Raw genomic sequence first — 14,791 nt, 5'->3', positions numbered from 1 at the left:
CCTGCAAAACCAACCGAGCTGATCATATCATTGGCTTGATAGTAAGAATACAAGTTGACTTGTAAAGTCCACGATTGACAAACCTGTATAGGATTGATGATGAAAACCCAGATGCATCACGAAACAATTAGACGTTTTTCTATTTGGATAACAGCAGTTCGGTTACTTAGCGAATGTATGGAAAACCCCAAAATGATTTTGAGTGGGTCTCGGTAGGATTCGAGGGTGGGACTTAAATCCGGCAAGTGCATTGTCCTTCCTCCTTGGACTCACGGCAAGCCCAGGTACAGCATCAGTGCATTGTCTATCGCTGAACTGTCACAGCCAAGTAGCGTGCAAGAGCGCACCACTCAACCAGCCTGCAAGAAGTTTCACTCACAACACACGGTAAGGTTATATACTCTTACCAATTTTACAAATCCAGTAGATATATGTTGGTAGAAAATAATATTGTTTACATATAAATAGGTGAAAAAATAGGATTTTGATGTGTCGTGTTGTAAAGCTCGCTTTGAAGTGCTGTTGCGCTTCCCGTGAGGAATGCTGTTGGAGCGTGCATGAACCGTACAATCTGTTGCATTTTGAATGAAACGGAGAAGACATGGTTTTTCTTTCTTCAAACGTACATCAAAATAGTTACAAGAAAAATATTACAGATTAATAATATTTTTGGTATATGTGCATTCATATGCAATAGCATTGTCACGTGCGTCTCTGTTTGGATTCTCTGCTGTGCCATTGGCCACTGACCCAGTCATTTGGAAAACATGTTTATATTTCCAAACACAGACGTAAAGCCAAATTATATTTATTTTTAATATTAAGACAATTGTTTTTTCGAAAATATATTTACAAAAATGTAGTACCTCACAATGAACTGCAAAGTATTTGTGTCCTAATGTAATTTTGTGATAGACAGATAACCTATTTTTCTCTTAGTAGTCAATTACACTAGTTATCACTTGAAAATGATAAAGTCTTTGTTATGTGTGCTAAATAAGGTCTACATGCTAGGCTACTTGTCCCTGCCCACGTAGTCAGTCAGCTCCCCTGGAAAAGCTCTCATCTCAGCTGGGTTTCTGCTCCCCCTGTCTGTGGATGTTGCTGCTAGTAAACACTTGAGAGATGCCCAAAGTGAGTGGGAGGGAGGGGGAGAGAGAGAGAGAGAGAGGACAAGGAGGGAAGGAGTGGTGGAACATCAGGCAAATTTAACCTTTATTTAACTAGGCAAGTCAGTTAAGTGATCACCTATCAACACTGGAGATAGTGTGACTAAACATGTTCAATTCGGAATATTGAAAAAAATCTGCCTAATATAAATGTCCAAATATGGAGAGACAATAGCAACTGAATTCATTATAATTTTGACTGGAATGTTGTAGGCTAGAATTTAGTATCTGTTATTGCATTGTTGTCCGTGCAAATTAAAAATTTTGGGGGGAAGTTCTTGTTCATTGAAGATCCTCTATTTCTAAACCCTTTTCCATCAAGTGATTATGTCATTTAAAGGCAACATTGCAAAAAGGAAGAATTCTAACAATGTTGTTTGGGATGTCTGCATTAGATGTTACACAGGGTAGTGTGGGGTGATGCCACTCTATGTTGACCCGTGGTGGCAGGTTATTGTAGTCACACACAAACACAGTGTAAACAGTGTGTGATTGATAGGGGCCCCGCCCGGCTGTTTGTATGCTGATCGCTTCCACAGGCCTGCTGCTCCATCCAAACCCCAGGATGAGTTACTACATGGATCCAGTTTCCTCCTACCCGACCCTTCACCCCTGTGACCGTCTGGGCGCGATGGTAAGACCCCGACCACCATAAATCACACTGCTGTTACAGCCTGTGGATGGGCTAGCTACCTACCACACGCCACAGTGTAGGCAGAGTGTGTTAGCACAGTACCTCTGGATTCCATCAACCTAGCTACCGCAATACTGACTGTCCATGTCAACTTAGTTCAACACTGGGGTGTTAGATTTACTAGAAAAAATTGACACTATTTGTCGTTAAACAAAATCCACTATCAGTTCTTCATTCTAGACCACTATGGGCCAGAGGTGAGTATAAGGTAGACATTGTCTTGGGAGGCTGAGGTGGAATAAAATATAGACTATAGTTTCAATCACCTCTGGATTGCACAACCTGCTCCACAAAACAATGATTACCTCCTAACCATGTCGGCAGTAAATATCTTAGTGTGGGGCCTAACCATCACTGAGTCTATTTAGAGCCATGCAGAGCAGCCCCACAGAACAACACAACACTTTACCACGTAATACCATCTTGATGTGCTATAGAGCAGACTATTTGTAAACAGTCTTTTTAACACCATCCAAATGAAAGGACCATATGAATACAGTCTGTCAGATCACAGGAATCAGGGACATTGGGATTCCTGTCATTTGAGCTCTGAAAGGTGAAGGTTGACAAGCGTTGGCAGAAATGTTGCCATTTGTATGCAGAATGCAGCCCCGTTAGACAAAGAGGACGAGGTCACATGCAAATATCAACCCAACCTGGCTCTGGTACAAAACATGGAGGGATAAAGCTCCCTCGCACCTAATTGGCTCAGGTGGTTCTGTTTGCCTTTGAAATTGAGATTACTGTACCCGAGGCCAGACGTGTTCGAAAGGTGAACCTGGGTTGCCACTGCTTTTCCTACGAATTGACATGTATTAGTAGAGAAAAGGCCTCTGATTCCCCTGCCCTCTTCCTTGGTAATTTTCCATGTTATTCTGGATGCAAAGAGGGTGTTTATGTGAAAGAAATGGCAGAGGTTTCCATGTTTTGTGACCATGTCCTGTAACAAGGCAGTTAACCCACTGTTCCTAGGCCGTCATTGAAAATAAGAATTTGTTCTTAACTGACTTCCCTAGTTAAATAAAGGTTAAAAAAAGGAATAACTGTGGAAGATGCTGTAGTTGAATTGCCCCTGACTCTCCTACTTTTATAAATCAGATGTGTGATCTCAAAGGTTCATCCACAAAAGGAATGGAGAACTCCAAGCAACCTGCTTTTGCTGGACCTCCAATATCACTTTACAACAGTGGAGGCTGCTGAGGGGAGGCTGGCGCATAATAATGGCTACAACAGAGCAAATGGAATGGCATCAAACAAATGGAAACAGTGTGTTCGATGTATTTCATACCATTCCACTTATTCCGCTCCAGCCGTTACCACAAGCCCATCCTCCCCAATTAAGGTGCCCCAACCTCCTGTGCTTTACAGTGCCGATACGACTGCCCCGCTTCCGCTGGCTATCACTCCCCTCTCCCTGCCAGACTGAACTGATAGTGCCGTCATCGGCCCACGTACCCCCTAGAGACTTCCCTAGATTAGTCCCCTTTCACTCACTATTAGCTGGCTGTAAAGCTGACAGCCTACTGATAAACCCAGCATTGCTTTAACAAGAGTCCTTATCAGATGGGCAGTCGGTCAGGTACCCTGATCTGAGGTCTCTGCTCCTAGCCAGGCCTGTAGTGAAGACCAACCAGGCAGCAGGCAGTTTAGTGGTGAGGTGACAGGAGCCACCACTATTGTCCCTATGGTGAGGTGATAGATGGAAACTGATACTGGAGAGGCTCCTATGCTTCTTGCTACTGGTCATCACATCCCTGCCAGGTATGCATCAAATGTCACTTTCAGAGTGTGAACACCCATATCTTAAAGTACTGCATCAGAACTGCATCATGTTCCATGTGCTTGCTTAGTGTGATTTTGAGTCAATGGACGTTTTTCTCAGAATAGTCCTGACCGTTATCTACTCACCTGATATATAATGTATCCACATACATACAGTATTCATATCTGGTCCTCCCCCTAACTACTCATTCACTTTGGACCTCCCCTCAGTCCAATCTCACATGTGATCAACAGGATGAAACAAAGATAAACCTATTGAATCAAATTTAGCCTTCATTGTATCTGTACGGAAAGCATAAAACAAAACCAGCTCCACTCCAAAATAGTATTTTTAAAACTCTAGCTTGGTCTCTTCTCCCCTTACAATCAAGCTCGTTGACGTTTTCGCAGTAAGTCAGTAAACTGTTGTATCACGTTATGTACAGCAAGTAAACACAGTTTGAAAGTAAACAAGACGTGAGGTTGAGATACTGTATACTGCATCTGTGCCTTGCTGTTGTTGTAGGAACCAGGTTAAGGCTGGGCGATACATCGTCTTTTAAGGTATGCTGGTATGGATTTTTATAATACCATCTAAAAAGGTGATTTAGTACACTGCTACATAAATGAAAAATTCTAAGAATTTGAGTACTTCAATGTCAGTTTTGTCCCAGTTTGGCTGAGTATAAAACAATTGGAATGGAGAAAGCCCATTAAAACCACTTATAATTCATTTGTTGCCATCCTCGGATTATGCACTACTCATAAAACAGATTTAAAACGTATATTATTCAGAAACTTAAAATACCACCAAATACCTCCATATCATCAAAAATAAGAACCATATTGTGATATTGTATTTTGGCAATATCGCCCAGCGCTAGATCATGTCCAGGCCCAGTGAGTTAACCCCCTGCTGTTTGTTGCCTTTACAGAGGCAGAGTGGAGGGGTGGCTATGGGACCACTGACCCAGCTCCCTGGTATGGTGGTTCACCCCCAGCAGCAGCAGCACTACCCCCCATCCAGACCCCTCTACCCCCAGGATGTCACCCTGCAGGAGGTCCCCAACGGACACGACCTCGCACCCACAGGTAGGAGCCAAAGTAAGCCTCTCACTAAGACCAAATCCTACAGAACACCGTTTTTTTTGCCTGTTTGTTCATGTCACTGCACTTAAAACAGTAAGTTAACCAAGCAAAGTAAAATATGCCTTGCATTGCCTCATATAAAGGGAAACTAGATTGGGGTAAAAACGGAAATGAGATTGGGGGTGAAATATATTGTTCATTGTGAATTATGTGTTCACTGGAAACAAAGGACTTTGTGTGGAGGGGCGTGGTAAATGAACTGTGACTCACACACAGGCACCCACCTCCCCATCCCCACATCTTACATGGACACACACGCACGCACACACACACACCAGTCCAGGCAGTCCGTCTTGCTCCAGAGTGCTGCATGCACAGCGGCCGGGTGAGTGGACCCTGTGGGTCTCCTCTTCCCTGGGGACCATGGTGACGTTGACCCCAGGGCCGAATGCCTTTACCAGATGCCTCCTCCTCTCCTCCTCTGGGGACCTCCACATGCCCCGCATTTTTCTGCCTGCACTCTGTTTTTTTCTGCCGTTTATTTTAAACTGGAACATTCCTCCCAGTGCGTTGTCTCTGTTTGACTCTGGCCTCCCTCGTTCTTAAGAGTGATTTATTCAGGGGACTGGGACACACGCCATGGGGAGTGGGGGTTGCTTAGGCCGGGCACCAGCTTTCTTCCATCTCCACCCAGGCTGGATGCAGGGGCACAAGAGGCAGGAGGGTCAAAGGGCGGCCGTATTTTTCCCAAGCCTCTGGTTCCTCTCGGGGGGATTGGGTCGGGGCTGGATCTGATGGGATTTGCTGATGTTTGTTGCTGGAGACACACTCCTTTGGAGCCTCCAGTGCTTCCAATGCTAAACCGTTGACATAAACATTATCAAGTGGAAAAAAACGACCTCCAGTTGACCTCCTCTCCATCATGATGGTGATCATGCAAACCACTGCCGTTCATTCGTCCGCGCAATGCAACCACCTGTAGATGAAATTAGAGTTATTTAGTGACCCCACTGAGTGTCATTTGCATGTTGTTGTGTAGCCTCCCAGTATATGGAGCTGGAATCTCCAAACCAGGTCAGTAACCCTTGACACACTCCACTGCCTGAAACCATTGATCTGACCCATATGTTTCTCAAATTAAAATATTTTGACTTCTTAACGAGAGTCATTTGAGGTCATCTCAATAACCTACTGAGAAAATCAACTAGTAAGGATAGCCGTGAAGAAGTCTTCTTTGGCTGACTGTGCCACCAGCAGATGTGCTCTTTCTTTCCTGAAGCCACACTTTACCATGTGTGTAAGCTTGGCCCGCTTATGAGACCACTCCTGCACCTTGCTTAGCTTTGAACACATTTGTGTGGGCTTCCCTTTCATATTTTACAGCCCAAGTCACAGCGCACGATTAATCAATGCCATATTTCTGTTAATGAACACGCATTACATTTTTCCTTTCATGGAACCAATGCAATTAAACACAAACTCAAAGTTTGAAAGACTGACTTCCTCATTCAGTACTGTAACACCCTTTTCGTTTACATGAGAGGACTTTGTTGGACTTTGGATTTATAGTGTGCTGTTACAGTAACTGTGAGAGAGAGCTGAGAGCAGATGTGGTGAAGGGATGTTGTATGTTGAAGGGCCTTTGCATGTTTGGCCCTGAGCCCACTGTCACACACAGCTTCCTGACATCCGCCATGCCATAGTACTGTTTACAATACCCCCCCACTCTCCTCTCTTTTCCACCCGTCTCCTTTCCACTCTATGCTCTGCTCTTCTCCTCTTCCAGAAACCTGGCCACTCTCACACCACTGGGTCTGATCATAAACGCCCACTTAGAGATCCATGGTGTGTGTGCTGCACAGTCTCACTGAAACACAGAAATGCACACACAAACAAACAAACACACACACACAAACACACACACACACACACACACACACACACACACTTTACTTCCGGTAGTCGCTCAACACCACACATATCCATTCATTAAATTCACACCAGTTTTCTGGCATGTTTGTATTACTGTATCCTCCCATTCAGTAAAAAACCCACTTCCACACACATCCACTCCCAGCACCTATGATCTCACTGTACATTAAACATACACTCCCATTTAGAACACACAGCTGTGATATGTAACCCAGGGACCATTGGCCTAGGTTTTAATTGATGTGATTTAACAGCTGGATAGTAGGGAGGAGGGAGGAAGGAGGGGGTAGAGGGGGGGAGGCGGGGGTCACAGGGCCAGAGCTGGGGGTGGTGGGATAGAGGGAGGGAGGAGGAGAGTAAATGAGGGGAGGGGGGAGAGATTGTGGGGGGGGTCGCCTCTGATGAGGGGCACGTCTTTTCTACGAGTAAACAGGCAGGCTGCGGGGGTCTGGAGGTTATGGGAAAGGAGGAAACAGCGATGCTAATCAGGCCGAAGCACACTTCCCCCGACAATAAAACAAAATGAGGGGAGAATGGAAAAAAGAGAGACAACTCTGGAGCAGAGGGTCACAGCGCAGCCCCACTTCGCTAAGCTATGTTTTTGAGAGTGGTTGTAGTAGTGACATTGGCTTTGTTTGTAGTGATAGCTGATAATACCATCAGGCATACTTAAAAAATGTTCTCTAGAGAGCTTCTGTGTGTAGTGGCAATGACCAGTCCTGGGAAAGGTAAGTGGGGTCAGTTCCTCTACAGTGACTAACCAGTGACTACATATACAGAACATTCAGTCTTCAAGGACATATAGTACAATCACTGGGAGCGGTGATGCAACTAATGCCAACTCATTGGAAAGATGGAAAATGTGGGTAAAGATCTCTATTGTAAAAATGCTATTGTGTGGCTTAGTAATACATACTGTCATTACACCCTTATGAGTGTGTCAGGACTGAACAATGTGTCAGTGTCGATAACAGGTAATGACTATGTCATTGTTCTAATCATAATGGTATCATAATCATATCACATTTGGAATAGAGTGAGCTTTTATAGTCAACCAATCAATCCAGCTAATGATTTTAACACAATATTGTAATGAAGACAAGCTTCTAATCAACAGGCTGTAGTGTAGCTGAGGAGAGGAGGGGCTTTCCTTTAGCTGCAGGGGGTGGTGGAGCTTTATCAGTGAGCTCTCTCTCTAACTGTGAGAGAGAAGGAGAAAGGCCTGGGGGGGATTGAATTATCTGCACAATGGAGGGATGGGGGGCACATGGTGGCGCTAATGGAGGAAGAGATGTCCTTTTTATCGAAGCTAATTGTTCAGAAAGAGCTGAACTTATGTTCAGGCAGGCCCAGCATACTCACTCAAACATACATACATACGGTCACTCACCACGCACGCACACACAGATGCACACACAAACACACAGCCTGTGGTTCTGTCCCTACTGGACGCCTGTGATCTCAGCAGGACTGCATCCAGCCTGTCGCATCCCCAGACGGCTAAGAGACAAGGGCCAACAAGGATCCCACTGTGTCATTAGTGTGTGTGTGTGTGTGTGAATGAATGAGTGACTGGTCAATAACTCGCTAAGTGGTACCTAAGAACAGGGAGGCCAATCCAGTCATGCCATACCGATTGGCTGGTGGTAACAGAATAATGTTTTTCATTTCAGTACGCTTCTCCACCACCAACCCTAGGGTCTGGGTTTCATATTGTAGCAAAAAGACAAACATGTCAACGTGTTGCATTTTAAGGTACATAAAGAAACAACAGCTCGCCAACAATTCCCCAGCCTAGCCATTGTTTCTAAGCAAAGCATACTGTAATACATCCTTGTAAATCTAATCATATCTAAAACCAGGGGGAGGCATGTCATCGTGATGTAATCAAGGAATGACATCCAAAACTTAAAGAGAGGGACCAATGTCAAAAGAATGTGAGCTTCAATCCCCAGGATATAGTATAGGTCATAGGTTAAACTTTCAGCTAGCTAGTTGTCAGTTAACCCCTTGGTAGCAGCAGCAGGTCTTTTCAGCTAGCTATCTTTCAGTTAACCACTGGTAGCAGCAGCTGGTCATTTCCAATTAGCTATCTCATTAACCCCTGGGAGCAGCAGCAGGTCCTTTCAGCTAGCTATCTTTCAGTTAACCCCCTGGTAGCAGCAGCAGGTCTTTTCAGCTAGCTATCTTTCAGTTAACCCCTGGTAGCAGCAGCTGGTCATTTCAATTAGCTATCTTTCAGTAACACCCTGGTAGCAGCAGCTGGTCATTTCAATTAGCTATCTTTCAGTTAACCCCTGGTAGCAGCAGCAGGTCATTTCAATTAGCTATCTTCAGTTAACCCCTGGTAGCAGCAGCTGGTCATTTCAATTAGCTATCTTTCAGTTAACCCTGGTAGCAGCAGCTGGTCATTTCAATAGCTAGCTGTCAGTTAACCCCTGGTAGCAGCAGCTGGTCATTTCAATTAGCTATCTTTCAGTTAACCCCTGGTAGCAGCAGCTGGTCATTTCAGCGCTATCTTTCAGTTAACCCTGGTAGCAGCAGCAGGTCTTTCAGCTAGCTATCTTGTCAGTTAACCCCTGTAGCAGCAGCAGGCCTTTCAGCTAGCATCTGTCAGTTAACCCTGGTAGCAGCAGCAGGTCCTTCATTAGCTATCTTTCAGTTAACCCCTGGTAGCAGCAGCAGGTCCTTTCAGCTAGCTACTTCAGTTAACCCTGGTAGCAGCAGCAGGTCCTCAGCTAGCTATCTTTCAGTTAACCCCTGGTAGCAGCAGCTGGCTTTCAATAGCTATACTTCAGTTAACCCCTGGTAGCAGCAGCTGGTCATTTCAATAGCTATCTGTCAGTTAACCCCTGGTAGCAGCAGCAGGTCCTTCAGCTAGCTATCTTTCAGTTAACCCCTGGTAGCAGCAGCTGGTCTTTCATTAGCTATCTTTCAGTTAACCCCTGGTAGCAGCAGCTGGTCATTTCAATTAGTATCTTCAGTTAACCCCTGGTAGCAGCAGCAGTCCTTTCAGCTAGCTATCTTTCAGTTAACCCTGGTAGCAGCAGCAGGTCCTTTCAGCTAGCACCTGTCAGTTAACCTCTGGTAGCAGCAGCAGGTCTTTTCAGCTAGCTATGTCAGTTAACCCTGGTAGCAGCAGCTGGTCATTTCAATTGCTATCTTTCAGTTAACCCCTGGTAGCAGCAGCAGGTCCTTTCAGCTAGCTATCTTTCAGTTAACCCTGGTAGCAGCAAGCTGTCATTTCATAGCTAGCTGTCAGTTAACCCCTGGTAGCCAGCAGCTGGTCATTTCAATAGCTATCTTCAGTTAACCCTGGTAGCAGCAGCAGGTCCTTTCATAGCTAGCTGTCAGTTAACCCCTGGTAGCAGCAGAAGGTCCTTTCAGCTAGCTACTTTCAGTTAAACCTGGTAGCAGCAGCTGTCATTTCAATAGCTAGCTGTCAGTTAACCTCTGGTAGCAGCAGCAGGCCTTTCAGCTAGCTATCTTTCAGTTAACCCCTGGTAGCAGCAGCAGGTCTTTAGCGTAGCTACCTGTCAGTTAACCTCTGTAGCAGCAGCAGGTTCTTTTAGCTAGCTACCTGTCAGTTAACCCCTGGTAGCAGCAGCAGGTCCTTTTAGCTAGCTACCTGTCAGTTAACCGTCTGGTAGCAGCAGCAGGTCCTTTTAGCTAGCTACCTGTCAGTTAACCCCTTGGTAGCAGCAGCAGGTCCTTTTAGCTAGCTACCTGTCAGTTAACCTCTGGTAGCAGCAGCAGGTCCTTTTAGCTAGCTACCTGTCAGTTAACCTCTGGTAGCAGCAGCAGGTCCTTTCAGCTAGCTACCTGTCAGTTAACCTCTGGTAGCAGCAGCAGGTGCACCAGATACATGTCTGGATTAAAGAGAAGCAGTCAGCCATCACAGATGTGCCCGAGGAGCAGCTTTGCTTTAGCTATGGGTGCTAAAATGCAATGCCATTGCATGAACCCCTAACTGTCAAAACCATGGCAACAGCATTTGCCAGGTGAAGAAGCGAGACATTGAAACCCAAGTGCACATGTTGCCTTATCTGTGGTACATGATGGTGGTGCTGCTCAACCTCATTGGGAGGACTGTCACTTACACTTAAAATGACATAGAGAGACCTTTTCATTCCCATAACCATTCTTCCTGTAACTGTACAATATATAAATTACACTACAATGACCAGTGACTAACTTGACGTGGTAGTATCCAGGAAACTGTTTGTGTGGTTAAAAACAGCAGCCCCAGTTCTTACAGATGTAGTATCTTAATTTGAGACAGTTTGCTACAGCAGGAAAATAATTCTGCAGCAACAGGAAATGTGAATTATTATGTGGATTATAATTAATGGACAAGTCTGAAATTACAAACTTCAGAAGCATTTTTAAACCTCAAATACAGTGCACATTTTACATGTCCTGCATTGCAATCCTGCAAATTAAAATCCTACATCTGTAACTGGCTTTTGTAATAAATTAATCAACTTTAATATTTCCTCTCAGAGTTTCTCTTTGAACCATTGGTCTTAGTAAAGAGAGACCCAGCTCTTATTCCCTCTGTTGTAAAGCTCATGGAAATGAGTTTAGCCTGTCAGAAATATAATACTGAATGAAAACCAGAGTGTATTAACCAAGTGGAAATGGGTACATCCCCTCTACATTTTTGTCTGCATGCGCTTATATGTGTCTGTGGAGCTCTCAAAACATTAAACAAAAGTTTATATTCAACTTGACCTATTTCCAGAACTTAGTAAGTTTCAAACTAAGATATTAAGTACATAGATAGATAGATTAATACCTACTTTAAATGTTCACCATTAACACATGGATGGTACTTATAAGGGAGCGAGAGGGGGCATAATGAAAAGTGGCCTTGAAAAGGCCACTCAGCTAGCTCCGGTCCAGATATTAGTCAGCAACGCTATTAGTCTTAATGGCTGCCCTCAGGCACAAAGGACCTGGGCTGTCCTTTTAAGAGTAGATACAAGGAGCTCATTAAGCCAAAACAAAGAGGGCAGTGAGAGGGAGAGAGTGGAGAGTGACTGACTGACTGAAATGAAGTAAGCGGTACCTTTAAACCACCCCTCCCCTCACACCCACCCACTTGACAGCTCCTTGTGAGGAGCAGTGAGACCGCAGAGGCCACACAACATCTCTGCCTGGCATTTCCACTATGGCTCATATCCAGGTTTGCTAATGGAGAAGGGGAAAGATCCCTATTTAAAAATCCATACATGATCAATACCCCTGGCTTCCCTACCTCCCAATCCCATTTGGAGATATAGCTACGTACATGCAGAATCATATTGCCTTGCAAATTAGGATGGATCATATTGACTTATCTAGCTATGTTATTTTGTGTATGCAGACCTGTGTAGATTGGATGCTGATACATTGGCTAAATCCTATGTCACTATATTCTTTGTTTGGGGCATTAATTCTACAGCTCACACACAATGAAACTATTGTACTTTATCTGTCTACTTCTACCAGTAATATTGTCTTGGACAGACCCTCCTACTGTTGTCAACATAACTAGGTTCCACTAAAGAAGCAGAGCAACGTAAAAAATTGCAATGACAATCTGTTACAATGGCAGGTCATTTCTTTGTGGTTGTCATTGTTTCAAGTGGAGCACCAGCACTCTTTCTCTCTCGCTCAGATATTCAGTCATTCTCCTACAAGAGGCATAACTAAATCTTGATTCAATATCCAAAATAACACGTTGAGTGTCCCTCATCAGAGTAGCCTAAAAAACAGACTCAAATATAAAAAGGATCTTATAGATTATACAGTAACACTTACAAATCAAATTAGCAGTGATGGCCATGATGACAGGGGCCCCAATTCTATTTGTGTCGATAAACAGACGATTGATCCAGTTATTTGGAACTTTCTGTCTACTGAGTGATTTGGATGCGTTTCAAGTTTCAGCAGCATCAAATCCTGTGCATTCTCCCAAGACGTCATCCCTTTTCTAAAGCCTGAGAGGTAGTTCTGTAAATAGGCATGCTTGTTTTTTATTGATCAGTACAAGGTGAACAGGAAATAATCTGAGGTGTTTATGAGGGCCGGTTGCAAGTTATGAGGACGCTTGGACCCTTGGAATTGGACACAGATGGACCCCTTCGCCTGGGATGCTTTGTATACTGCTCTGTATGCTGGTCTATCAGATGTTTAACAATCCTCCCACACCTTTCTTTTAACTTGTGCTTAAGGGTGACTGTGAGAATGTTTCATAAACAATGCGAATTGTATAGGGTTATTGACTCACTGTATTAGGTCTCTATCTGCATAATTATGTAATTTGTTCAACATTTTAATTGAAGACCTTATGTTGCGTTATGGGGGAGTCTTTGACATTAGGATTATAGAACATGGATGAACTTCTGTAGGTCTATTGTTGTGTGTAAAAACTCTAAACAAAACGTATCTCTAAATACAAGAAGTAGCCTAACTAATCAGATGTCCAAAATAGCCTACTGTCAGCCTCTGAATTTGACTAATTTGCGGGAACATGTGGATCATTGTTTCTCACAGAAAGACAGTGGACAAGAACGTAATTGAATTGTGAATAACTGGTGGAGTTCGTTTTGCATCGTCTGGTGCTCCGGTTGAGTGTAGATGTCACTTAATGGAATGTTCTAAAATGAGAACTCTCCTCACCCGGGGAACCGGGCCATGCAAAACGAACTTGAGCACCAGCGGTCGAAACGCCGCCCCTTCAGATGTCAAGTCGTACATTTAGGCTCCACAGAGGGAACAACCTTTTCCGTGCTTCTCAGTCAGAGCGACAGAAACGCCCTGACGGAGATAGAGGGAGAGAGGGAGAAAGCCATTGAATTTAGAGAGAGAGAGAGAGAGAGAGTGAGAGAGAGTAGAGGAGAGAGAAGTTTGTAGCCTACTGGAGAAATGTTGGTTGAGATAAATTGAAGCGGGAGGATAAGAAAAAACGCAATATTGTTTTTGAGTAAATCAGAACTTTATTGGACGGCAAGGGAATAAAACCTTTTTTTTAAAATAAATTGTCTCGGAACTATTGTGTTAGAGAGAGAGACAAAAATAGAGCATCCCGTTATTGAACAAATTGATCTGATGATCATGACGGCAGCTGTCGATATGAAACCGACGTTAACCATCATAAAGTCTGAAAGAATGGACGGTGAGTAAATCAACTTTTTAACTTTGACACAATATAACATTGTAATTACAGTAGCCTGTGCTCCGTATGTTTCATATTACCCGCTCCATAGCGGCTTGCATTTCAAACTTGCGTCAACTTTTGTAAGGCAAAATGCTATCCTATGTAGTGCAACATGTATCAGTGGAGGTGATAAGTATTTCCCTATGATAAAGCCATCATGTAGCCTAACGGGACATAATGTCCGCGTCCTATCGCATCTCCATAATTGTTGTGTATGCATGAACAAGACAACATGTTTCGATAAATGTTTGTGGTTCCAGACAGTTGTGTTGGATAAAATAATGGACAAGGGAAAATGCATGTATTTTGTTTTACATTACTTTTATGCAATTTAGGTTACAGTACATTATGCTTGGTTTATAACCTACTCCTAACCTACAAAATGAATGATATCCCCTGTTTACATAGTTGTATTTCTTAATCTTCTATCTCATGTTCAGTAGAAATGATGCAGGGACTATTCTGTCTATACTGGTCTAAAGCTCTGTATCACAAGGCTAGACTGTAGGCTGTTGCTGCTGAACCCTGCACTAGACTGACAATCATATTTCAGAGGATGAAGAGTTAATTTATGAGGAGACATGATTGAACTATTTTACCTGTATGAACACTTACTTCAACTATGGTAAATAACGTAAGACTAAAGCAATCAGTGTGACATTGTGCATAAGCGTGTTAAAAATATATATTTGAATTTGACAGTTGACACATTTCCTCATTCATAAAAAGTTTGTTAATTTGAACACATGATTATTTATGGAGGTTTACAGTACCCTTGTGCCTGTTGTGTATGCCTTTGGTATAATAGTAAAAAAAAAAAAGTCTGTCCAAATGATTTCCCTCTAGAGAGTAAGCCTTCTCTTTCATCCTGAGATCATGCCTCTCCGGGCACCTACTATCACAGTCCCATCTCCTCTCCCAATCACAGCCCATCTAACGGCC

General features: G+C 43.6%; 1 protein-coding gene across 4 annotated transcripts in view; it reads left to right on the top strand.

The window, feature by feature from the left end:
* Window positions 1–302: 302 nt before the first annotated feature.
* LOC111960688 (protein c-ets-1-B) overlaps window positions 303–14,791 on the top strand; it is a 38,274-nt gene continuing 23,785 nt past the window's right edge. For 2 of the 4 annotated variants that reach the window (XM_023982832.2, XM_023982830.2), the window contains exons 1-3: window positions 303–387; window positions 1,709–1,803; window positions 4,560–4,728. In XM_023982832.2, coding sequence (XP_023838600.1) covers window positions 1,735–1,803; window positions 4,560–4,728 — 238 coding nt within the window. In that variant the 5' untranslated portion in view covers window positions 303–387; window positions 1,709–1,734. Of the gene's footprint in view, window positions 388–1,708; window positions 1,804–4,559; window positions 4,729–13,441; window positions 13,808–14,791 lie in introns of those variants that run through there. The other 2 variants (XM_023982831.2, XM_023982833.3) reach the window with 2 other exon arrangements.

This window comes from Salvelinus sp. IW2-2015, linkage group LG4p (assembly GCF_002910315.2).
Source record: "Salvelinus sp. IW2-2015 linkage group LG4p, ASM291031v2, whole genome shotgun sequence".
Taxonomy (NCBI): Eukaryota; Metazoa; Chordata; class Actinopteri; order Salmoniformes; family Salmonidae; genus Salvelinus; species Salvelinus sp. IW2-2015.
This window is presented reverse-complemented; position numbering and strand designations above follow the sequence as displayed.